The sequence below is a fragment of the Nycticebus coucang genome, chromosome 11 (assembly GCF_027406575.1).
Source record: "Nycticebus coucang isolate mNycCou1 chromosome 11, mNycCou1.pri, whole genome shotgun sequence".
Taxonomy (NCBI): domain Eukaryota; kingdom Metazoa; phylum Chordata; class Mammalia; order Primates; family Lorisidae; genus Nycticebus; species Nycticebus coucang.
Genome location: NC_069790.1, coordinates 114,893,113 through 114,917,478, shown reverse-complemented (window position 1 = coordinate 114,917,478; position 24,366 = coordinate 114,893,113). Strand labels below are relative to the sequence as shown.

Genomic DNA, 24,366 nt, shown 5'->3' with positions numbered 1-24,366 from the left:
CAGGCTCAGTGCTGAGAAGAAAACACACGGAGAAGTACCAAGTTTATTAGAGTGAGAGAGAGTTACCCTCACATTGCCACCAACATAGATCTTAGAGATGTGGGCACTGACTCTCACAAGACAACTACGGAGAATCTCTAGGGTCAGAAGATGCCTTAGAGGTCACCAAGTTGACTGTCCCATCTGATGTAAATCCCTCTGAAGCACCTCCCTGCAGTGGACTGAGGTCAGATTCTGTTTAACATCTGGCCATGACTGAAACTTTGGCCAGCTCTGCATCTGCACTCTGGAAGCAGAGAAGGTTTAAGTACTACACAGTCGTAGAAGAGAAGTTCCTTGGTTCAGGCCTAACTTGTCTCTTTTCCTAAGAAAAAAGGTTCCCAGTATCCAGTACAAAGTCCCTAAAAATCCCCCCACCAAGCACAAAGCACACAAGGAGGCCTGGGACGAGCGCCTGGGTTAGCTGGAGTCTGTCCTCGGGCTCTCAGAAGGCCTAGTTCTTGGTCCATGGAAGGTCCCTGTAGCGGGGCTCTGAGGCCAGCCCTCTCAGGAGAGCTTGTTCTCTGACTCAGGACACTCCTCCCAGACAGCAGCTAGGCTTGCTGCTCCACCAGCTGTAGTTTGGCAGTCTTCACTCGATGGGCTTCCTTCAGGTTCCGTGCACGGACCTCAGGATTGGAAATGAATTCCACTTGTTGCATGGGAAACCAGCCTCGCTCCCCATCTGAGAGCCTCACACCCTCCAGCCAGCCTGTGGGCACAGGGTAGGTGGGAAAAATTACCTGGGAAAGGCTTCCTGGAAACTTTTCTGAATCCTAAGGCTAAATGAACCAGGGAGCCTCTGGCAGGAGAACTCCTCCCTATGTGCAAACATAACCACAGCTGTCCTGGGCCTGGCAAAGTCTATAGCCCCCTCCTGAGCCACTGAAGTTTTAATCCCTAGTACCTCAAAATGTGACCTTACATGGGAATGAAGTTGTCAAAGACATAACCAGTAAGGACAAGATGAAGTCAGATGGTCATGAATATATAGTAGAACCTCCAAGGGTGACCATTTCCCTGCATGGACAACCTCCTTAAATTGACCTGATTTTCATAGACTGGACATGCACCACACATAGGTATTAGTATAGTAGGAACTAGTAGGCCTAGTTTCTTATGTTGGCCACCTCCATATAGTGACTAGTTTGTTATAGTCCCATGGGCGGTCAACTTACAGAGGTTCTACTATAACTGGTGTTCTTAAGAGGGGAATTTGAACACAGACACAGAGGGAACATGGAGGCAGAAACTGGAGTTATGCTGCCACAAACCGGGGCTGCCACCCTGGAAAAGGTAGGGAGGAGCCTCTTTAGAGGCTTCAGAGGGAATGTGGTTTGCCTGCACCTTGATCTTGGACTTCTTACCTCCAGAACTGTGAGAGAATACCTTTCTGTTGTCTTAAGCCACCCCGTTTGTGGGACTTTGTTACAGCAGCCCTGAGGAACTAATCCATGCCCATGGTATCCTGTTCCCAGGGCCTGGCCCCTGCCCCCGGCGGTCTCCCCCACTTACCATCACTGCTTTGCTGAGTCAGCATCACCACATCAGCCTTTTCTAGTGCCAATTCGTCATTCTCTCGGGGTTTGTAGGCTCTGAGGCATTGTACTTGTGGAGAGTCTTTGGAAGAGAAGAGTGAAGAGAGATTAGGAGAAGCAGATGGCTGCAACATGGATGAGGAATTGTGGGGAACAGGACTGGAAGGACTCATGACAGAGATAAGTTTGTGCTGTTGAAAGTTACAAACGAAACAGTAATTGGGAAGACCTTCATCTTTTCCAAAGACCAAAAATATTGATAGAGAAATAGAAATACCAAACCTGAAATGGACCAAAAATTCTACTTCTCTGGAGAAGATGAGTTGAGAAATATGTTGTGACCACCTTTAGTCCCCTATCATCACGAACACTGACTCAGCTAGACCCAGTTCCCTCTGAAACCTTCCCTTACTCTTTAGCCTTTAGTGGATTATGAACTTAAAGACTGATCGCCTACCAGGGTTCTCAACCTTCCTAATGCTGCGATGTATTTTCATTGCTACAAAGGGGTTGCCACACACAGGTTGAGAACCGCCGGCTTAGATTCTAACCCAAACCACTTGCCCCTTATCTAATGGCTTCATGCATATGTTCTGTCTCTCCAACTAGATGATAAAATCTGAGTCTGCTTCATTCTTTATTTCCTCAACATACAGATGTGGGGCCAGAGGAGGCTAAACCAGTGGGGTACCAGGTATGCTTCAGTTTCTTCATATATAAATGACCAAGACGATTACTGATCAGGGGTGATCAAGATGATTTTTGAGGAAATTCTGGATTTCTCTGTTTATATTTTTGTAAACCAGGGGAAATTTTTATAGACATTAAGCTCTTGAGATAGGACACTTGAGAGTATGCCTGACCTTAAAGTATTCCATCTAACATGGGTCTATTGGTCTCCCTGTGTTATCGCACTGTATCAGTTCTCTCACAGAACAAGCAGAATACTGTTTTATTATTTACACTTCTTTTTCTAACGCTCATCTCCATTTGCCACTCGCAAGATCACAGTGAAGGAGGAAGAATTATCTTGCCCTCCTTACCCACAGGGGAGCAGATGACGCACACACTGAGCAACTTAACAGAATTCAGTTACTAGGTGGTTCTCCTAACTCTCTTTCCAAGCTTCCTTGCATTTGTTTGCTTTTCTCAGTCCCTAAAGGCCCAATGTTCCATTGAGTTTAGATTCTCTTTGGATATAAATTAGGGAATTCTTGCTGAAAGACAACTGTGGGGCTGATATGAGAGCCTGAATAATTCCAGTCTTAGCGTGAACACAAACACATTTATAATATGTGTGCCTATGGCTACCTGGGGTAGGTGTGATATAGGAGGGGTGTAGTCAAAGCAGGTCTGCTTTGCTATTCTCCTACACCTCCTCCTGCAGTCATGCTCTCTTCTCTTCCTTCTCCATGACCTTTAAGCAGGTAAAATCTAGGCAAAATAACAACAGAATACACTAAAGTGGACAAATACTTTCCTGGGGGAAGGGCATTGTCATAGTGATGAGCAATTTTAATTAGATGCATCTCAAGAATTTAAAAGCTCCAGCAACCAATCTTCCACCCTGACATTCTGGGGAAAAGCAATAAAGGGAAGCCTCCTGGGGTTATCACCCAGCCCCCTTAAACTGTTGTATCAAAAGGAAAGCTCTGATCCTGCCTTTTTTCTCTCTCCCTTAGACCCTCACTCACCATAACACTCCAGAAGGTCCAACTCCTCTCGTGGCATGGCCAAGGCTGAGATCCATCGAAGCTTTTCACTTCTGAGAAAACAAAGCAGAGTCACAGCTCCCACTGCAGTTCTGGGGATGCAGGAGAGGGACGGCCAATGACTGCGAGAGAGACTTGTCTAATTCAGGAAGTTGCCTAGTTTCATGGCTTCTATGGCAAACGTCAATGGGACTCAGCCTGCTTGGAAATACGACAAAATCTTGAGCTATATGTTACCCCTTCTTTTTCCAGGACATGGTTGGTGTCTTATATCTTCCAAGTGGGGACATAAACTCATCTGTCAAAGCAGATTTTGCATTTTGCAAACTATACTAAGCAAAATGTTCATCTCAGTTTACATTCCTTATATTACTTTGCATGATTCTTGACACTCCCTTGCCCACCTCCCTTCAGTCAAATATCTCAAAAATAAAAATTAGTCTACAATAATAACTAGATAAGGGAGATATGTCTTTTATAGTTGTACAACGTAATCCAAGCCGGATGTTTGCATTCTCTTAGCCTTTGCTCTAGGAAGATGCTGCCCAAAGCACTAAATAAAGAATATGAATCTGCTTCTGATTATTCGACTTATGTGATATTTTTCTCACAAACACCTATACCTGCTCCTCTGTTCCATAAGTGAGGACAGGCCTTATTGAGCCCACCCTGACGTGTCTTCCAAGGGAAAAAACTGAAAAAGTGTCTACAACATGGGGATCCTTAAATCATCAAATACGTCATACGTTATAAAGAGAGACTCTTCTTATTTCTTTTTTTTTTTTTTTTGTAGAGACAGAGTCTCACTGTACCGCCCTCGGGGTAGAGTGCCGTGGCATCACACCGCTCACAGCAACCTCTAACTCTTGGGCTTATGCGATTCTCTTGCCTCAGCCTCCCGAGCAGCTGGGACTACAGGCGCCCACCACAACGCCCGGCTATTTTTTTGTTGCAGTTTGGCCCGGGCCGTGTTTGAACCCGCCACCCTCGGCATATGGGGCCGGCGCCCTACTCATGGAGCCACAGACGCCGCCCTCTTATTTCTTTTATAGTGGCAATAATAGCCATACTCTATGAGATGTTCATTACTACAGACAGTGTGTACTAGAGTTTAGAGGTTGTTATTAATATTTTCAAAAATGTACATATGTGTGAATGTGTTTTTTTAAATTATTATTGAAAGGATGGGCAAATCAAAGTTCCCAACACTATGGACTTACGCTCAGTAGAGGACTGGCTTGGAAGGGGGAGGCAAGGAAAGCGAAAGGTAGCCAGTGCTTGTCTCATTCATACACACCCCCACCAGCCTGTCCTTTGTGAGTGAAAGGTACAAAGGAGGTGCTAAGCCTTGTTGATGACCTTGTAACTCTCCCGCCCCCAGTCTCCTGCAAGTTGTCCATTAGCTCCAGGAGTTTTCTATGGACGTGCCCCAGTTCAGCATGTGCCCTTAATGCTGCTATGGCTACTTCCTGGACATGTTTTCTGCCGTGGTGCCACCTTCTTCCTTGGCTGCCCACCCAAACTCCCCTGCCCAGCCCAATCTCACTGAGTCTCGGTGCGGAACAGGAACTCAGCCTGGGCGCCCTGTGCGTTGTGCAACAGAAAGAGTCGGAAGAGGTTTTTGTGGGGTCCGTGTAGCTTCATTTCACACTTTTCCCCCCGAATGGAGGAGAAGGGAGCATGGTCAAATACCAGGAATCGGCTGCCCCTGCAAAACACATGTCTTTTTCAACCTGATTCTAGATTTTTCATATTTTATCCACCCTCATCCCTGTCCTCAGAATATGTAGCCTACACATTCCCCTAACCACCATCTGGTGGTTCTAACTCACTCCCAAGATGGGAGCTCCAGAGACCTCAGGAAATGGTCACGTTTGCAAACCACATATCTAGTGCAATGGATACACGACCACTTCAGAACGGTAAAAAGACAGAACTAAGATAAATTTTCCAAGGCCCTTGGGATCAGAGAATTAAGATCAGAATTATGAATAGCTAAGTATCTCTAGGCTGGTAGATTGAGCCCAATCCAAAGAAGTCACAAATAAACTGATTCAGGAATGGAATAAGCTAACTTGCCGCATTTGTTCATGTCTATAACAATATACATCCTGCCATGTGATCTCGTGACAGAGTTTGGTGGGACCCCCTTTTTACGTTGGGCATTTTTTTTTCTTTTCTAGGCAATGACATGAACTCTATGGGTTAAGTCATTGAGAAGGTTCCCTCTAGGAATATGACACTTTTCTGTTCCTTTCAGACCTTCCCTCTTGCCTCATCCACCCGCTTTTGTCCCCTGGCCTCCCAATCCAGCCACTGACTCTCGGGGCCGTGACAGCAGCAGACAGTCGTTAAAGAGGTGCAGGTGAACTGGGCGTGTGTTCAGTTTCCTTCGCAGCCCCGGGGAGACACTGAACTCCAGGGCTGTGAGCTCCCCACTCTTCACCAGCCAGCGTGACTGTGAAATGAGTGGGAATATCTATAGGGCAGGGGAGAAAGAGAAGGCAGTGTCACAGATGGAACAGGATGAGGCTGGCTCTCTTGCTCTCAGTCCTCTCGTCCCTAAGCCACTTCCATACAAGTCCCACGTCTGACAAACATCTCTTCCATACCTTCCCTCATGCTCATAACCCATCACTTAGACTCCCTTTCTTTCCGAGCTCTTTAACTACCATTGTCCACTGGCATGTGGCTCCTGCATTTATACACTCAGGCAAACGGAAGGTGCTTATGGCCCCACGCAGGTCCCGGGGCAGAGTGGGAAAGCCCTGCCCCAGAAGCCTGAACTGAAAAAGAGGTGGAAGCACCCAATTAGAGCATGTGACACGGCAAGGCAGGGACAGTATGATGCAGTTAAAAGTCTAGGGGCAGCTCTGGCATCTCTCCCCTCTTGGATCATAACCAGAGACATCAGAGGAATCAGATGTGGGGATGAGAATAGGAAGTAGTTGGGGTCTGCTGCAGTTTGGGTAAAGATGAGGGTACTGGACTATAATTAGTATGCAGATAAGCGATTTCCTTTCCCTTCTGGGGACATAAAGATGGTGTCTATTCTAAGTGGGATGTCTGTTTTAAATTTGAGTTTGGATAGGAGATTTGGGGCCTACACTTAGATTCAATTTTATGTTCCTTTGGGTACTAGACTAGAAGGAAACTTGATAAAACCATGAATGGTTCAAACACCAAAAAGACTTTTGTGACAGCTTATATTGAGAAGTTCTCTCTCGTGCCTTCCTTACCTACACATTTCCCAAATGTACTGCCTCCTCCTGTTCCTTTTTCTCTTAATATCCTTCCAGAGTTTCTTTACACACACATAAGCAGACATACAGACATACGTGCAGATTGGCTCTTCCCACTTTTATACCAAAGGTAACATAAGATACACACAGTCCTTCGCTCTTTTTCACTTAACCCTGGATTACAAATGAGATAGGTTCTGTAGATTTGTTCTTAAGTTGAATTTAAGTTAGAATAAGTACATTTACCTATTACCTATTAAAGCCCCATTTGTGAGCTGTACATCCATTGGCTGTTTATAACTCAGAGACTGCCTGTGTCTTGGGGACTGAAGCAGGCCTCCCAGAAATGGGGCAGAATGGAAGGTGGGCAGACATGAGATGAGAGACCAGGGACAGTGTGAACAGGCCAGTTCCACGTTGGAGGGTGCTCTGTGGAACCTGCCAACGGTGGGGGCACCTGGGACTCACTTACTTTGCACTCAAACTCAATCTTCTGGCTCAGGTAGATCAGTTCCTCTGTCCGGCGCATCCTCTGGACGTTGTTATTGCAGTCTCGGATCAGCTGAGGGTGAGGAAGGGGAAGAGCTGTGTTAGAGGCTCTCACTTTTGAGTCCCTCTCAAGCAACCTGGAAATAACGTTGTGACAGCCTGGCTCTTTCCCACCAGGCTGAAAATGAGTGAAGGCAGCATCCAGTTAAAGTTCCAGGACTCTAGTACCCCGGGTGTGACCCAGAACATTCCTGGGCTAAGTGAAGGTAAGATTTGACTGTGGGCTGTAATAGAGGGTGTGCTCAGGCAGGAGAGGAGGCCATGGGGTGTGCACACCTGGAGGTTTGGTGGACGCAAGGAGGTGGCTGAGCCCTCTCACCAACAGGGTCGCACCCGACAGTGTTCTCTGGGGCTGGGTCGGGGACAGGGAAGGTCTGTGAAGCACATACAGGTGGGGTGGTGGCTGCCTACCTCTTCCAAAGCGTGGTGCGCCTTGGTGGCCTCCGCTTCCTCTGAGGACCCTGGCTGTGTTCTCTTCAGAATGTTCTGTTGAGCCAAGAGCAGGCAGGGGTCAGCCAAGAGGAAGAGAAAGAGAAAGAGGAAGAGATGATTTGGGGCTGGCTAATGGAAAAGCCCACGGGTGACATTTCAGCAGAAAGTATTTCTGAGAAAGAGGCTGTAGGGGGTGGAGAGGCTGCTCATGTTATCCAAGGGATGTGAAAATGTGGCAGAGGAATGGGTGCTCCTCTGCTGAGGGCCTTCTCAAGAGCACCCCTTTGAGTTGAGGGGAGAGGATGTATGTAGGCAGGGCTGCACCTGGAGCAAGAGCTTGAGGCGGGTGATGCGCTGGAAGGGCAGAATCAGAAAGGACTTGAGGGACAGGCGCTGGCAGACGGGGTCGCTCTCCAGCTTCTCCAAGACGTCTCGGAAGCTGCTGTTGCTGCTCCTGTGTGAGCAGCGAGCCTGGGGTGAGTAGGGACGTAGGGAGCAGTGGGGGACTCAGAGGGACATGGGGACTGGAAGCTCAGAGAATTATCTATGGGCCAGCAAAGAACAGCGGGAGCTGACAACCAGGGGCCCTGGTGGGGTGGCTGAGGGCGCTGGCCTAGGGACCTGGTGAGGCTCAGACGGGCACAAGGACGCATGCTCCTGGGGTGGCACCCTGGGCTGGGGACTGGCGCATGGTCACGGCAGGGCCCATGGGAACTGAACGGGGATCAGTCTCACAGTAGGCTTTGGAAGGTGCGTTCCTGATAGGTCTGGTTGGTGACGTAAGGCAGGTAGACCCGACGGAAATCTGGGGCGTGGCTCAGGACGACATCACATACTTGGAAGGAGAAGATGTTGTTCTCCAAGTTCTCTTCCAGGTCTGAGAGGAACCTGTGTGTTAATTAAACAAGTGTTGTGAGACCTCTGGGCCTCAGCTTAGCAGTAGGCTGACTGCTGCTGCGCTGAGCTTGTGACGACTTCTCTCCCTTGGCCAAAACGTCTATTGCTTCCCTTGGCTGCCTGTCCTTGCTGTGCACTAGAACTTTCTCTACTGCCATCCCTAGTTTGCCCTGACCTAACTCTCTGATCTTAACATTCTGTTTCTTGTTCTTGTCTTGACCCTGTTCAAGTTTTCTAATTTTGGGTAATTTCTACACTCCATCTCCAATGCTGTCAGTACATCCAAAACCTCAAACCCAGGAAGTCTGTCTCATCCACTGATTTATCCATCAGCAGATCTCTCCATACACACGTCCTGTCCTCTTCTTGGCTTTTCCCATCCCTACAACCACAGGGAATTATGGAGGGAGCTGAGGCCAATTTCACCCTGTGACTGTAGCAATAAGAGGATTTCCAAAAAGGGGGAAAAACCCACCTGAAGGTTTAAAGGGTAACAACAGTAGGGCAGAACAAGTGGCATTTGGGAGAAGGGGATCTCACGTGGTGCTGACGTCTCGGACGTCCTGTAAACGAGAGAAGAGCCACTGGTGCTCCTGGTTGGAAAGGGTGGCCCGGAGTGCAGTTGAAAGTTGGAAATGATCCACAGCTACATGTAGACTGCGCAGGTACGAGGCCTCAGACAAGATCAGCTCAAATTTGGCCTAGGAGGTTGGAGAGGAGGAAAACCGATTAAGAAATTTTATTGACTCTCAGGTGTGTGCCAGTTACCAGCCAGTGTATGAGGTTTCAGGGATAGAGCGGGAATGAGATAGGTCTGATTATGGCTCACAGTCACACCAGAACCTAACTTGGTCTGTGGGGAGAGGGGAAGAACATTTGAGTGAGATTAACCTTGGCCTTGAAGACCAAGTACAAGTCCCCAAAGGTGTAAGAGCAGGACATGTTTTTAAGAATCGTAAATAACAAACACAAAAAACAGGTCACTATGTGAGACAGATTATGTTAATTTGTTTCATTCTGTCAATAGCTACCATGACATCATGTTATATACCTTAAATATGTACAATAAAAATTATTTTCAGACATTAAATAGAGTATTTTCAGAACTATACAGCAGCAGTGGCCAGAGACAAAGCTGGAGAGGCCAGGAAGAGTTATGTAAACAGTATAAAATAGTTTGGACTTAAGACAATGGGAAAAGAAAAACAGGGAAATAGCTTGATCATATTTGTTTTTTTATAAAACTATTTCTGACCACAATGAAAGGTAAAGATTAGAAGGGGCAAGAGAGTTGTGTTGGGAAACAGTTCTAATAATTACAGATGAGAGACTAAGGCCTGAGCAGCCAGGGGGATGGAGAGAGGTAGAAGAATTTCATAATTATTTAGGAGGTAGATTTGGAAGGGCTTGGTTATGTGCTAGAAATGGAGCTTGAAAGAGGAAGAAAGGTCAAAACCAAAGCCTTAGTGTTTTGCATTGGGTAACTTGTGAATGATGGAGTCATTTACTGAGCTAGGGAACAGATTTAAGAGATCAAGGTGGTGGGTTCAGTTTGGGGTTTGAAGATAAGTGGAGAGAAGCAGGGTATTCAAAAACAAGATGGTGCAGTTGTATTTTAGCCGATAAAGGACAGCATGTGAGGACTTATTTGGAGGTTCCAGCAGGGGGCACCATGACTCTCAGAGGTGACCCTTGGTGGGTTCGTCACATTCTCCATCCAGACATGTGGTATTAAGACAGATGCTTGTATAGAAAAGAAAAAGACACACACACCCCTTGGTGATGACTTGGGTGACCAGTGACATGGTGGCTATTGGTTCCTCCCACACAACCACCCTGACCAGGACAATGAAGTTTCACTTGCATCCTTGCTCTGGCATTTGCTGACCATATGGTAGCTCACTTAGCCTCTCTGAACCTCAGTTTTCTTGTCTTTCTATGTAGATATGGTGACCCCACAAAGATGTGACATTCAAAGGAAATGAAGTCTGTGAAACCACTATACAGATCGCGGTGGCGATATCTTATGAAATGAATGGGTGTATAAGAGGTAGCGATGTAAAGGAAGGTCTCTCTTCTCATGCAGGTGAGACGAGGGGTGGAACAGAAGCCCTAGCGGACTTCCCAGTGTGTTGGGGTTGATGAAAGAGAGCTAGAGTTCCTGGCATTTCCCCACTGTTTGGTCAGCAAATAAAGGGAAGGTTGGTGATTTTCTTAATACCTTCCATGTGCATAAAAACCTTCATTTGGAACAGGGCACTTAAGTCTGAGCTTGGGAAAGCCTAAGAATATGTTACTGCTTATGTTTGACTTGGCAAGCGCAATGCCTATCCATAAGTCCTCATGGCCCAAATTTTACTTCTCCCAGCCTGTGAAAAGCAGAGAGTACGACACTGATATTTAACAAACTATGAACCATTCACTAGGCGAAGCAAAATATACGTTATTTCATTTAATCACACAGCAACCCTGCAAGGTACATATTATTAAGGTCAATTTGTTGATGAGGAAATGGATTTAGTGAATTTATATAACTTGTCTGAGGTTTCAGCTAGTAAACTTTGAAGCCATGATTCAAATCCAGGATTGCCTTACTTAAAAAGAAAATAGTCAACATTTTTTGAGTGATCACTATGAATCAGTTATTTATCTTGTTTTGATTCTTCCAATATAATGAGGAAACAGAGGTTTAGAAAGATCAAGTCATTCGGCCAAAGTTAAATAGAAAACATTAAAGTGGGCTTCACATCCAGGTCATTATCTCCAGAATCTAATTCTTTAAAGATCATTCTATTTCACTGTGCCATACTATCTTCTTGGGATGAAATTTTCTACCCCTTATTTAAGACAGATTATTAAGAGAAGCTCTCGTGTAAAACTTTTTAATGGTGGCTTGGCACCTGTGGCTCAAGTGGCTAAGGCACCAGACACATACACCTGAGCTGGCGGGTTCAAACCCAGCCCAGGCCCACCAAACAACAATGATGGCTACAACCAAAAAATAGCCGGGCGTTGTGGCGGGCACCTGTGGTCCCAGCTACTTGGGAGGTGGAAGCAGGAGAATCGCTTGAGCCCAGGAGTTTGAGTTTGCTCTGAGCTGTGATGTCACGGCACTCTACCCAGGGTGACAGCTTGAGGCTCTGTCTCAAAAAATAAAAAAAAATAATAAAAAAAAGAAAAAAAACAAAAAACTTTTTAATGGTAATTGCTTAAAATCAGACAAATAGCTCCACTTAAGTTTTGCTACTGGGAGTAATGACTAAGCAGGGATGGATCGTCATTACAAAGCCTGTGTTAGATCAATGGACCACACGACAGCTGCGAGGAGTCCTCTTCAAGGGACCCAACAGCAAGGCCCTGAGTATGTGCTTTGGGCACAGAGGAAATCTACAGTGTAGCCTGAAACCCTGGTTGAAGAGGGACAATTTCATCTGCCCTGAAACAACAGTGATGGAGTTTCCACACTCCTAATCAAAATTCAGTGGCTTGGTCACCCTGAATGAGCCCAAACCAATAGTAGGTGGGAGTAAGTGATCCAGGGCATGAGGAGGTAGGGATGAGGGATAGTAGGACACTTTGCTGAGGAGGTAAGAATGTTAGTAAATAAGACCTTTTCTGCAGCCCATCCCCAACCCCTCCCTGCTCGGCACCTCCTGCAGTTTCTGGTCTTCGTGGGTCATGGAGAGCAGCACAGTACTGTTGCGGACCACAGGGATCTCCTGCCAGAGGGAGCTGCTGGAGGCCACTGACAGGCGCTGCAGGTACGACTCGGAGGACACCAGGCCCTTTCGAGGCTGCCGGGGGGACATAGGCCCAGGGACCTCTGCCAGGCTGTCCAGCCGCTGCTGGCTCTGAATCTCCTTGTTCAGGAAGACGTCGCTGTACTCCTGGTAGAGCACCTGGGCTATGGGGGGGTGGGGGGGAGGCATGTGCCGAGAGAGAAATGGGGAGAAAGGGTGGTGAGTAGAGGCACAGATACCCTCCCGACAATTTCCTCTCCCTGTTGACACTGCTGACCACCACAGCTCCTCTCCTCTCCTGGCAGAAGAGCCACCTGGGTCTGGAGCTCTGTTTCAAGGTACTCACAGGAGTTGATGAGCTTAGAGCAGCGTCTTGAAAAGCCTCCTGAGGTTTCCTTTGGTTTTTTCTCTCTGTGGAGTAAAGAAGGACTCTGTGGGTTAGACACAGAGCAGCCCCATGTGGTGGCAGGTGACAAGGCTCTAACATCTCTGGAACATGCTCTGCAGAGGCACAGAGATGCAGCCTGATCCACCTGGGATTAACATGGAACATTTACACAGAGTTGATTTCATGGCCAAAGGGCTTGGGAAGACAGATGACTCGGATTGGGCTGTCAGAGTAGATACCATGGGATTCTGGTGTCTCGCTCTTCCCTTCCCATCCCCAGAAGAGACAGGTGTGATCCATCCAGGATCCCAGAATCCTCATCAGCTGAAATCCTAATTAGGAAATCTCAGTATTCCAAATGAAGAGAGTACAATTGTGGGTATTAGGACAGAGGGTGACTCACCGGAAGACAATAGTGTCTGAGGGATTAAGGGATCTTTCCACAGCTGGACCTTGTGAATCTGAAAGTGGAAATGGGCAAGATAACTGAGATTTCAGAGGGACATTTGGAGACACCTGAAAAGGGTAAGTCCGAGAGTAGGGGAGAGGGAAGAATGCCAAGGACACAGCGCCAGCTGTGTCCCCAGCCCTTGAGTCAAGATGGAAACTGGATAGTGGGGCTCTCTACTATCCAGGGGATCAAGCAGGTGAAAAGTAGGAGGGAGTCCACAACAACCTGGGGAATGGAGGTGATATTCAAGGAAGGCCCTAGCGGAATGAGAGATGGAGGACAGAGGGGAAGAGAAGGAATAGCTTGGGGGGGTAGGGGGTTGTCCAGGACTTTCCCCTGTCTTGAAGTCAGGCACGTGTGTGAGGAAAGCCAGCAGATAGAATGGGAAGGACCCTGGGACAGAAGAAGGGTTGAGGTGGTAGGAGCTGGATGAACCTTGTGATAGTCCTTGCTCACCTGGAGCAGCCTCGGGCAGGATGGAAGGTCTGCGCAGGCCCTGCCGGTTCCAGCCCTTGTGCTTGTTGGGCCCCTCCCCAGGCACTACAGCCTGTTCACTGCTGCCCCCAGGCTGTCTTCCTGGGTCCCGCCGGTGGGGCCAGCTGGACGCCTTCTCCAACTGGGGATGGTGGAGATGGCTGGGCTTTTCCGGCTGCCTGGCTTGGCCTAGTGCTGGCTTCCTGGGGCCATTGACTCCATCTCTAGGGACTGTTCTTCTCCAAGTTTCTCTTGGAGGGGCTTCAGACTCTTCTGAGAGCCCTGGTGCATTTGTAGGGGTGGGTCCTGGAAGCTCCTGAGTCCAGGCAGTAGTAGGGGAAGAGGGACTCAGAAGATTTGTCATGTTGCTGAAAGCCATGCTAGGGGACACTTCACTCTTACTCCTGCTGGTGGAAGCCAGAGACTCTGTTGATCTGCCCGTGGCTGGGGGCCAGGAGGTCCGTCCAGCACAGGGGGCAGTGGAGACTGTCCAGTCCTGACAAACAGGTCTTGCTTTGGCTTGGCTCCCTGAGTTCATCAGTCCTTCCTGAGGGGTCCTGCTCTTGCCCCTGGACTTTGGAGGCAGTGGGGGTGGCTCAGAAGGAGGGTCCATGATGGGCACAGGTGGAAGAGGCCTATAGCGTCTTGAGATAGTGGAAGGAACAGAATGGTGGGACTGCCGCATGTCAGGAGTTGGGGGTAATGGTTTGTTGTACTTGAGCCTAGGGGAGAAAGAGGTCTGACTGTGCTGGGGGCTGTCTGGGGTAGAAGGCAGAGGTCGGTGCTGCCTTGCCACAAGGGGATCGGGAATTTGTGGGAGTGGGTCTTTAGGGGGGCTATGGAGCCCCAAACCTAGGACCAATGGAGGAGCATGGTTATGCCGTTTCAGTGTGGGGACCGCAGCACAAAGTTGACCATTTCTCTCCACCAGGGAGGGAGGCATATGCCTCTTCTCTAGGATAGGAGGGGGCAAGGGGTCCTTGCTCTTCATATCCATAGAGACAAAGGGTAGGGAAGAACCACAGGCAGAAGACCGGGCGGCCAGGTCTGGACTGAGTGGGGCTCCCCATGGCTGATTGCTGGGAGGACCACTGGACTGCTCTAGGCTTAAGGTGAGTTCTTGAGAGTCCTGCCTGGAAATGGGTAACACATTGGGGGATTCCAAAATGATATTGCAGTCCCTTCCAGTTCTCCTGTCCCTCCTTGGGATTACAGAGCCATAGATGGCAGGTTTGGGGGGTCTCTGGGGCAACTCTGAATGGGAGAGGGAAAGTGACATTCCCAACAGGTCTGGATTCTGTGCTGTCCTGTGGGAGCCAGGGAAGGAGTTGCTCCGTAGGTGTGGGATACCCCCTGTGCAGTTGGCAAAGGGAACATCAGGGCCGGCCCCTTCAGAGCTGGCACATGGATCTAAGGTGGCCTCTACAGAGGGGAAGTTATGGAGGGTGGCAGGGCGAGTCTTGGAAGTCCCATAGGGAGAGGGCTTGTCTGTTAAGAGAGAGGCTCTGGAAACTTCTGGAGAACATGCAGATGGAAAGGAAGATGGGAGGTTGGCAGATGACCAGACAGGTGTGACTGGAGAGACCTCAGCAGGCTGGATGGAGGGAGGATCCAGTGTTCTTGGAGGAGTCCCAGATGCATTGGCAGAGACCTCCTCAGGCTCTTGGTAGGATACTGTCCTCTTCCCCAGCTCAGATCCCTCTTGCTGGCTGTCTTGAGCAGTTTCATTGTCCGATGACTCCCCAGTAGGAAAGGAGCCTGGTAGAGAAACCGGCTGGTGGGAACATCCTACGGGCTTCAGTGTAGGAGGCAGAGCTAAGGGGGACAGTTCCTCAGCCCTGGGCTCTGCTTGAGTCCCAGGAATCTGCATCCTGGGAGATAAAGTGTCTGGGAAGAAGTCACAAGGAGAAGAGAGCTCAGGGGCAACCAGAGCCAGTGTTGAAGGTCCACAATGCTCTTTCTCCTCTTCCATGCCCCCTTCTTCTCCCACTCCGGCCAGACTGTCCCCGCCCCAACCCCCTGGCTCCTCCTCTGACCTGTCTACTGGCAACATATCCCTCCTTAGACCCTGAGCTCTTTGCCTTCCAGTTACCTCCTCTGATTGCTCCACCCAACTCTGACGCTGCTCAGACCAACAATCCCCCCTACTTTCTTCCAGCTCTGCTGAATCTCTACTGCTAGGTTTCCCCTGTTTTTTACCTTGCTGGTCCTGCTCACTGCCCTCCACATCCTCTTGACCCCATACACCATCCTTTGGGCCCTCCAGCCCCCTAGGGAGCTGCTCCCTTTCTCCTGGCCTCCTGGGCAGCCCATCGTCTTGTGCCTGGTTCTGCTCTCGCCTCTGTTCTCCCTCTTCACTATCTGTCTGCTCTACCCTCTGTGCCTGCTGTCCCCAGAGCCCATCAGCACAATTGTCCTCACCCGGGGCGCCCTCTCCTTGGAGCCCCACTTTCTGCCGCCCCTCTCCTTCCAGCCCCTGGGCCTCCTGGGGATGCCAGAGCCCTTCTGGTGCCCAACTTTCCTGTACTGCCTTGAACTTCAGCTCTTCCTGCCCAACAGTTCCATCTTCAGGGTTCTTGGTCTGGCTGGTCTCTGCAGGGTGCTCTTCACAGGGAGAAGAAAATCTGGCTGGAGCGAAGGTATCTAGAGTGGTTTTCTCCCTCTCTTCTACCTGTCCAGATCCCAACATTGGAGTAGTGAATTCAGGCAGAAATTCTACCTCCACTCTGCTGCCGAGTTCACTGGATATAGAGACCACGTCTAGATGTTCACCCTGCAAGGGGCAGGTGCAGGGCTCTGGGAGAGATAGTGTCCTTGCTTGTCTGTCTGCCGGGCTCTGGGGCACTGCCTTTGGGTGCTCTGGCGAGTCATAGGCCTTAGCCTCAAGGGTTTCCCATTTGGTCTCCACATCTGTAGAACCTTTCTTGAGGAAAGAGGCCATACTCTTAACTGCACAGTCAGTCACATCCCCTGACTCTCTCCGCTGTGTCTCCAAGGGTCTGCATTCTTCTCTCCATGGATGGCACAGGTCCTCACCTTCTTGAGCTTCAGGCTCCAAGGCAGGGATTGGGCTGCTCCCCATGGGCGCTTCAGGGACAGTGCTGAATCCCACTACAGCAGAGATGGGAAAGGCTCCATGTGGCGGCTTCTCAGCTTCCATCAGGGCTGAATCCTAAGGAACAATGAAAAACAAAGGTTTCTAACACCTCTGCTTTTGCCACTTAGAGGGGATGGCCTTGACAAAGAAGAGTGACTCATTCTTTGGTTCCATTTAGGGTCATTCTTTGAGACAAAAGGTACTCAACAAAATAAGCAATAGCCTTGATAAAACTTACCATTTATATACAGTAGAACCTCATAGTTGATCACCTCCCTACATTGACCACCCTCTTAAGTTGACCTAATTTTCATAGACTAGACATGCACCACAAGTACATATCAGCACAGTAGGCCTAGTTCCTTATGGTGACCACCTCCATATGTAGACCAGTTTGTTCTAGTCTTTTGGGTGGTCAACTTACAGAGGTTCTGCTGTATTTATTTAATACATATTTACTCAGCAGTCCTTTTAAGTGTGGGCCATTCAGTAGTGCATAGACAAGGATCCTGCCCTCATGGAACTTGCAGTCTTATGGGGAAAACAGATCATAAACAATTAAATTAGAGTGCAAGACCATTGTCAAAGAGTACCAAACGCTCCCAGTGGTCAGTCCCCTCTGGATTGTATTATGTCACATTCTGTCTCCCCTGGTTTGCTCTCTGGATATCAACAATGACTCAGCTTCATGGAGCTCCCAGATGCAGTGCGTGACACATCCGAGATCTAAGAGCCTGGAGAGACAGAGTCAGGAGGGGATCTTCCTCCTCAACTGTGGACATGGACAAAAATAGGTCAGGCTGTTATAGCCAAAGTGTGATTGCTACATACAAGGGGTGCTGGAGGAGAAGCAAATGATGCTGTGGGGCAGAAGAGGATTCCAGGTAGAGAAGCAGTGCTTGGGAACACAAGGAGGTGAGCTAAAGAGATGGAAAGCTGGTGGATTAGGATGGCTACTGCAGTTTCATCATCCTTATACAGGGTCTGGATTGTACTCATCCTTTTATCCATAGTGTCTAGTGCTGACTTGTAACTAGTGAACAATTTTATTTCTGAATCTAGAGGCAGCTCTTGTAAAGGAGGATGATAACTAGACTTTGTGGTGTAGCAGATAGAATGGTTACCACCTTCCGTGAGGCCTTGACCTTCATTACCTCACTCTTCCCTTCTCCCTAACAACCACATAAACTCTTCTCATTCATTCTCAAGATGTTGACCTCCCACCTCTCTTCTCACTTCCAGCTGGACACCTCATCTCTTACTTTGCAAAGAATTTAGAAATTGTGGCTTACATCTCCACTCTTCCCATATTCCCTCCTTCTTGAGTCCCATCATTTTTACCCTGGCTCCTCACAACTTCAGCTTCTTGGCTGGAACCACTTGACCCAGTTTTTAAGCATCCCCACATCTTTCTTGCCTTTAAAATGTCTACAAGTTGTTCCTCTGTGTTGTCCTTATGCTCTCACAACACACCCGCCTCCAATCCAGCTCAAGTGAACACATTCCTGCCCACATCCTCTATGTTAATCTTCATGTCGTTAATTACAAAGAAGGCTCTATGCACTCTTATTTTGTGTGGTTCTTGTTCATACTTGAGACTGTTGATGTTAGAAATGCACTCTTGTTATCTGTGATATTACCTTTTTCTTGTTTAATTCCTTAAGTTTTCCCCAATCTTTTAACTGGATTAAACTGTAGTACTTCTCTTTCTAGTACTTAAAAACTATAATTCACTTGACTTCTCCTTCATAGCATTTGTACAACTATAATTATGCAATGATGTATACATTTTGATTTACCCTCTATCTCAACCAGTGGACAGTAAGCTTTATGAGATGAAACACTCTACATGTTTTGCTCAATTGTCTATACCTGGCACAATACCTGGACCATACTAAGTAAGTGTTTCATAAATATTTTTCACATAAAGAATGACATTCTTTATTTCTTTCCTGTCCCAGATTCCTCATAGCTAATCGAGTTCCAAGTCCTAACTGACCCCACCTACTAAAAATCACTCAACACTGTCCACTTCTTGGCCATCTTCAAGGCTACAATCTGATGTGAGCTGCTGCTCTCTCGCCTGCACCAGGGCATCCATGCACAGCCTGGTCACTGGCCCTCACTCATCCTTATTCCAGTTCATTCTCCATGAAGCACCTGAGTGAGCTTCAAAAGTATCACTTCTAGATTAAATTCTTCAGTAGCCTCTGAATGTCTTTGAGATGAAAGCCAAATATTCAGCACGGGTTGTTCATCCTGCATGACCTGGCCTCTGCCTTCCTCTCCAACAGCCTCCTCACCTGTCAGCACCTGCCCCACCCCACCAGCTTCTGGTCTCCTTAGCTCACCTTCCTGTCTCTCAGTTGAAGGCCTTCACGTGCACTGCTCTTCTGCCTGCAAGCTTCTTCTCTTCTGCCCAAAAGAATCTTTTGCTTCTTTTCAAATACCAATTGCACTTGCAATGACATTTAATGTCTATTTTCCAGACTAGAGCATGAGCTCCATGAGGGCACAAACGCTGCCATAGTAACCGCTCAATTCCCTCCATCTGAAGCTTACTTGCCCTTTAAGAAAGATGTATTGCATGAATGAATGAAGAAAGAATACAGAATAAAAAGAATGTGGTTCCATTTTTAATTCTGCTGCTTTGTATTTTTGTTAGTTCTAAGACAATTATAGAAATCATTTAACTTATTTGTCCATTTTCTTATCTTTACAAAGGGGACACAATGACTTCTTCACAGTTCTAATACAGATTAAATGAGTTTACATAAAAAGGGCATTGTTATCTTTGAGACAGGGTGGATATTGGAATTATTGTTGACCTGAGAATGAGTGTAAGAGAGAAATGTAGGATTTAAGAAGAACGTTTATTGAAACACAAAAACTTTGCTCAATTTACAGACAAGGAAACTAAAGGTCACAGACCCTAGATACTTGCTCAAGTCTCCTGAGCAAATGGCATGAGTAAGCCAGAACAGAGGTCTCTTGACTTAAGTGTACTATAGGCAACCAGTTGTCATCCTGTAAGAAAGCTGGTAAGCCACTAGACCACAAAAGACCACAGAATCCTATGGACCCCATACTGCACCTGACCCTGCATATTTCTTGTTTAGTCCAACTTTAAACCAGAAGCCACCTTCCCGGAATGCCTGCTGTTCTACCAAGCCACTGCACACATACATACACGTGTGCACGCACACACCGAGGGAGCTGGCTGTGCAATCTCTATGCAATAACCTGACATAACCAAACAGGCAGGTCCCCAGCCACCCTGCAAATGCACAGTATGCGACACGTTCCTGGCCACCCCATAGACACAGATACCATCTATATGGGCCAAAGAGGTATGTCTGACATAATTGTACCCATGGAGAAGGACTTTTATTTCCTTTTCCAGCTAACTGACATAGTGTGTGATTTGCTCCTTCTATCTAGCCTGCAATGCTTATGAAGTATGATAATCGCTATTGGTGATTCTATTACCTGACCCTCTTTTCCATATATTAAATAATATGCTTGCTCAATGCAAGACACTTTCTGAAATTTGACTCCTGCCTGCCTAAGGAGACCATGTGACTAAACCTGTAGTCTCCCCTCACCCACATCTGTATTGTGCAAGCCCTTTCCTCCATATACACCACCATGTTTCCAAAGAAATGGCCTTTAAATATGTAAGTGTGCTTCTGCCATATCCAGACTATGTGTTACCTGGACATTCTTGTTCAACCTGGTGGCACAGTGTCTGTCAGTCTGCAGTGCCACTGACACTATTTCTAACACTGTCTTTTATTATTTGGAAGTATCAGTGGTCACCTGCTCAGTCACCATATACCCCAAAGGTTAAATATACCCCATGTTCTCTCTACTTGATCCTATCTTAGTAATCCTGCTGCAATCAGGCATGACAAAGCTAGAATGTGACAAAGCTAAAGGAAATCTATAAAACATGGTCTTACTCATGTAATGGCATCAGGAGAGAGTATTTTTGCAATGCCCATTACGTTAGAAGGCAAACATCTTCATCTCCCTCTCTGCTAGTGGTGAATAATCACTGCTAGTGGTGAATAATCACTGTTTATCTGAGCACAGGCAAAGGCAAGACAGGGCATCCTGGGGACACGGCTTTCCTTCAGACCACAGGTATTTTGCATCTGACCCTATCCATCCTGACTTCTTATCAGACAAAGGTCCAAGTCTCCCCATTACCACACTGTGTGACAGCTCATCACCTTCCTTCCCAACACCTTAGCTCTTGTCCATTTCTAGTCACTAGACATAAAACTGTATTTCCGAGATGTACCCCCTCCCCAAATTGCTCAGTCTTTGAACTGATGTCCACTGCATTTTGAAGACCATGCTTCCTGCATTTCCTAGAAATGTCAGTTTCAAATATTCTGACTCAAAATCCAAATCATTAAAATACTCTTGTGATTGAAATAAGATCACCACATAGATGTATAACTTTATTCACTCTTTGACACTATTACCTCCAATACTACAAAGATATCAAAATAAGGGTAACTTTCTGGACCACTGACTGCTATAACCCCTGTTCTATCCACTGTAGCAGGCCCCACCATGTCAGTGAAAACCATAATGAACATTTCTTATCTATTCTCTAATACTGAAAATATCGTATCGACTCTTATATAGGCTGGGTGTGGTGGCTCACACCTATAATCCTAGCACTATGGGAGGCTGAAGTGGGTGGATAGCTTGAGCTCATAAATTGGAGGCCAGCCTGAGCAAAAGTGTGACCCCATCTGTACTAAAAATAGAAAAACTGAGGCAAGAGGATTGCTTGAGCCCAAGAGTTGGAGGTTGCCTTTTCAACCAAAGACTCTATGAGTGACACCATTCTTGTCCATACAACATAGTGACTGACCACTCCAGACACCACAAATGGAATGACGTGCTCTTGTCTATCCCACAGACGCCGTGGGTAACGCGGCCACAGAACCTCAGACATATCATGTGATGGGCAGCCAGACTCTCTATGGACCCTAATATGTGAACACTCTTGGCTCTGTTGAGAATCATTGTCTCTTTTGATGGTGACTTTGCATTCCTCCTGACTTCTCTCTCTGGACCACCACATACATTCCTTTTGCCTAATAGTCAGAACTAAAACCCCAATTCCACCCTCCCAGCTCCCAAGAACCCCTTCAATGGACCCCTTCAATGGCCTTCACTTTAGTTTCAGTGCCATGCATTGGTTAACAAATGATACTTTTTTTCTAATGCCTAGGCCTACAGCTTTTTCATACTTTTTAGACACAGATAATATAGGAAGTCTGAGACAGAAGCCTCTTGAGGAGCTTTTCAGCTGGGAGTTGGGATTTCTGGAGCAGGCCAACGACCCAGGACCATGGAGTCACAGATGGGGAAGGACGCTGGGAAGGAAAACCACTCTCTCTCTTATCTGTCTGACAAGCCCTGTCCTCTCAATCTGACAAAAGTCCTGGCCAGAGTTCACTTCTAGGTAGACAGAAGGGCAAATCTGTCTTGGGAATCCAAGATCTAACAAGGGGAGAAGTGGACTGAGCTCTAACACTCAAACAGCATCGGGATTCGCTGTCCTAGGTCAGCCTGGCTGGAAGGCAGTGGTCAGTGATGCTCTGAACTGGGGCTCTGAACCCCTGTTCTAGCACTCCCACTTCAGCCCCAACTGTAAAGGACATCTAAGAATGCCATGTGGTGGTCAACCGAAAGTTTGGGAAGCTCTCCATAAACAGGGAAATAGGAAGGGAGACAAAGCAGGAGTCACTGTTGCAGATTCAAGAGGCTTCGTGAACAGGCCAGAGGCATATACATAAATATGCAAATACGTCTGAAGATAAATGAAGGCAGGCCTCAGCCTGGTTAAGAAAAAGGAGACAATGAAACCTCTCCAGGTAAGGCACAGTCGAGAGAGTCTCACTTATTCCTCATTACAGGGCTTGGCTTTCCCCAGCGCCCAGACACTGAAGCAAGTGTACCGGCCTGGCGACTGTCTGGGGTCAGGGTGCTCCGTTCCAAGGCAGGACTCCACCGGAAGCGTAATGTTTAGGCAGGAGCACTCCCTCCAGCTCCTCTCCTCTTCCCGGCTGGGTGCCCGGCCACATGCCCAGGGCCCTGCCGGTCGGCCCAGCCCCCCATTTCCGGAGCGGGCGCCCCGGACCCCGCTGGGGCAGCTCCCCCGGGAAGGCCTAGTTTCCTGCTCCTTCCCGTCCCTGCCTTACCTCCGCCGGCCTCCACAGCCGCCGGAGCCCCGAACTGAGAAGGGAGGAGGGCACCCACCTGGTTTGGGGTCACATGCTGCTGCGGCCCAGGAGTCCCCTCCAGGTCCCAGGCGCCGGCCACAGTCCCCAGCGCAGGCCTGGCCGCTCCAGCCGCCGCACCCGCGGCCCGCCCCAGCCCGCCCGACGGGAGGGAGGGATCGGGTCCTCCGAGGAAGTTTCAGGTGAGGAAACAGGGACACACCTTCCCGGGGGAGGAGCAGGGCCCCTCTGCGCAGGAGCCTCATTGGCGTGAAGGAAGCTCCCGTCAGAGCTGGGAAGGGCCGGCCGGCTGGGGGGAGCCCGGCGCACCCGGCAGGCCGCGGGCAGCGGGAGGGCGGGAGCCCAGCGGCCGGCAGGGACAGGTCCCGCGGAGGCCAGGAGGGACGGAGGGCCTGGAAAAAGAGAGGAGAGGGCTGGGGCCTCCCAAATCCTCCTGTGTCTTCGGGTCTTCACCTGAGCCTGACTCCGGACGACGCCGTCTCCTGCCTTCGTCCTCCGGCTGGCGCGTCTGCTGTCTGAGACTCTGTGTCTGCGCGTCTGCTGTCCTCACCTTCAGGCCCTTCTTAATTTCTCTTCCTTGATGCCTGCTTGGCTCCCCCTGTATTATAATAACGGTGTCTCCTGCCCTTCCCTCCCGCTCTTTCTCTTTCTCCTGGGGCCTAGAATGTGCGTCTCCGAAACAGCCTGCCCCTGCCTTTCCTGGCGCTATCTCCCTTGTTCCTGAGTTCCTCTCAGAATGATTAGGCATCCAGGAGGTCAAGGCCTCTCTGTGTGTGTGTGTGTTTGTGTTGGTATTTAAGTCTCTGGTCTCCAAGTCTGTATGTTTTCTCATGCCTGTATTTGTTTCTGTTTCTTCCAGGAAAACATTGTGTTCTGTTAGTCTCCCAGACCAAGCCTGAACGGGTTTTATCTCAGTGCCTCTCCAATGACTTCAAAGAATGCCAAAAGTCTCTGTCTAGGGTGTGCGTGCACTCATACACAGAAAGAATCCCTTACCTAGGGGACAGAGATTTTTGATAGCTTTGGGTTAGTCAGACAACCCCCCCCCCCGCCCCCAGCCATTCATGACCCCAGGGGCTTCCATGGTGATATAAGCCAAGTAGAATCTTAATGGGCTCTTTGGCTCTCTTGCTCTTAGGAATGCCATGGTCTGTAAGTCCAAACAGCTGAGTTAGACTTTTCCAGATTACTGTGTCTACTGGCCGTTGCACTGGTGTTGGCTGAATGTGCTCACCATTTTCTTAAAGGTGACTGTAAAATAGAATGTAATTAAGGAAGCGTAGTCTCTTCTCTGACACAGAGTCCTGAACTGCTTCATGTACTAAGAGTGTGCTGCTTCTGTCATGTTAGTCTGAGGGGTTAAGCCCTTCACAGTGCAGCCCTCCAAGTTGCCATGAAATGTATGTGAAATAGTAGGAGAAACCAGAACTGAGAGTCAGGTATATTAGAGCAGGCCTAGCATGTGTCACAAGCCCAGCAAGGGTATAAAAACAGGGAATGCAATAAGTCCAGTAGTTTAAAGTAGAACTGTCTCTATTTCT

The 24,366-nt window shown here is 48.3% G+C and overlaps 1 protein-coding gene across 2 annotated transcripts; it reads right to left on the bottom strand.

Annotated features, from left to right (window-relative positions):
- ARHGEF5 (Rho guanine nucleotide exchange factor 5) lies at window positions 1-23,074 on the bottom strand. Of its 2 annotated transcripts, XM_053553511.1 has the most exons (15): window positions 22,845-22,997; window positions 13,445-16,634; window positions 12,941-12,998; window positions 12,496-12,560; window positions 12,060-12,313; window positions 8,950-9,110; window positions 8,248-8,400; window positions 7,837-7,966; window positions 7,492-7,566; window positions 7,004-7,093; window positions 5,611-5,768; window positions 4,836-4,997; window positions 3,272-3,342; window positions 1,555-1,659; window positions 1-751 (listed from the first exon to the last, which is right to left on the bottom strand). In XM_053553511.1, exons 2-15 carry the CDS (start codon window positions 16,620-16,622, stop codon window positions 594-596), a joined length of 4,818 nt encoding a protein of 1,605 aa, XP_053409486.1. In that variant the 5' UTR covers window positions 16,623-16,634; window positions 22,845-22,997; the 3' UTR covers window positions 1-593. The 2 variants fall into 2 exon arrangements, with proteins under 2 accessions (XP_053409486.1, XP_053409487.1); XM_053553512.1 differs by lacking the exons at window positions 1-751; window positions 1,555-1,659; window positions 3,272-3,342; ... (5 more) ...; window positions 8,248-8,400; window positions 8,950-9,110 and adding an exon at window positions 10,547-11,549 and having other exon boundaries at window positions 22,845-23,074.
- Window positions 23,075-24,366: the final 1,292 nt, after the last annotated feature.

What these genes read in the sequence shown, in the direction of transcription:
- ARHGEF5 (XM_053553511.1), bottom strand. Translation starts at nt 16,622, where the DNA reads ATGGAAGCTGAGAAGCCGCCACATGGAGCCTTTCCCATCTCTGCTGTA. An exon ending in CTCTAAGCTCATCAACTCCT is followed by an intron (nt 12,314 to 12,495) that starts GTGAGTACCTTG and finishes ACCCCCCCATAG; the next exon opens with CCCAGGTGCTCTACCAGGAG. An exon ending in CTGCTGTCACGGCCCCGAGA is followed by an intron (nt 4,998 to 5,610) that starts GTCAGTGGCTGG and finishes TGTGTTTTGCAG; the next exon opens with GGGCAGCCGATTCCTGGTAT.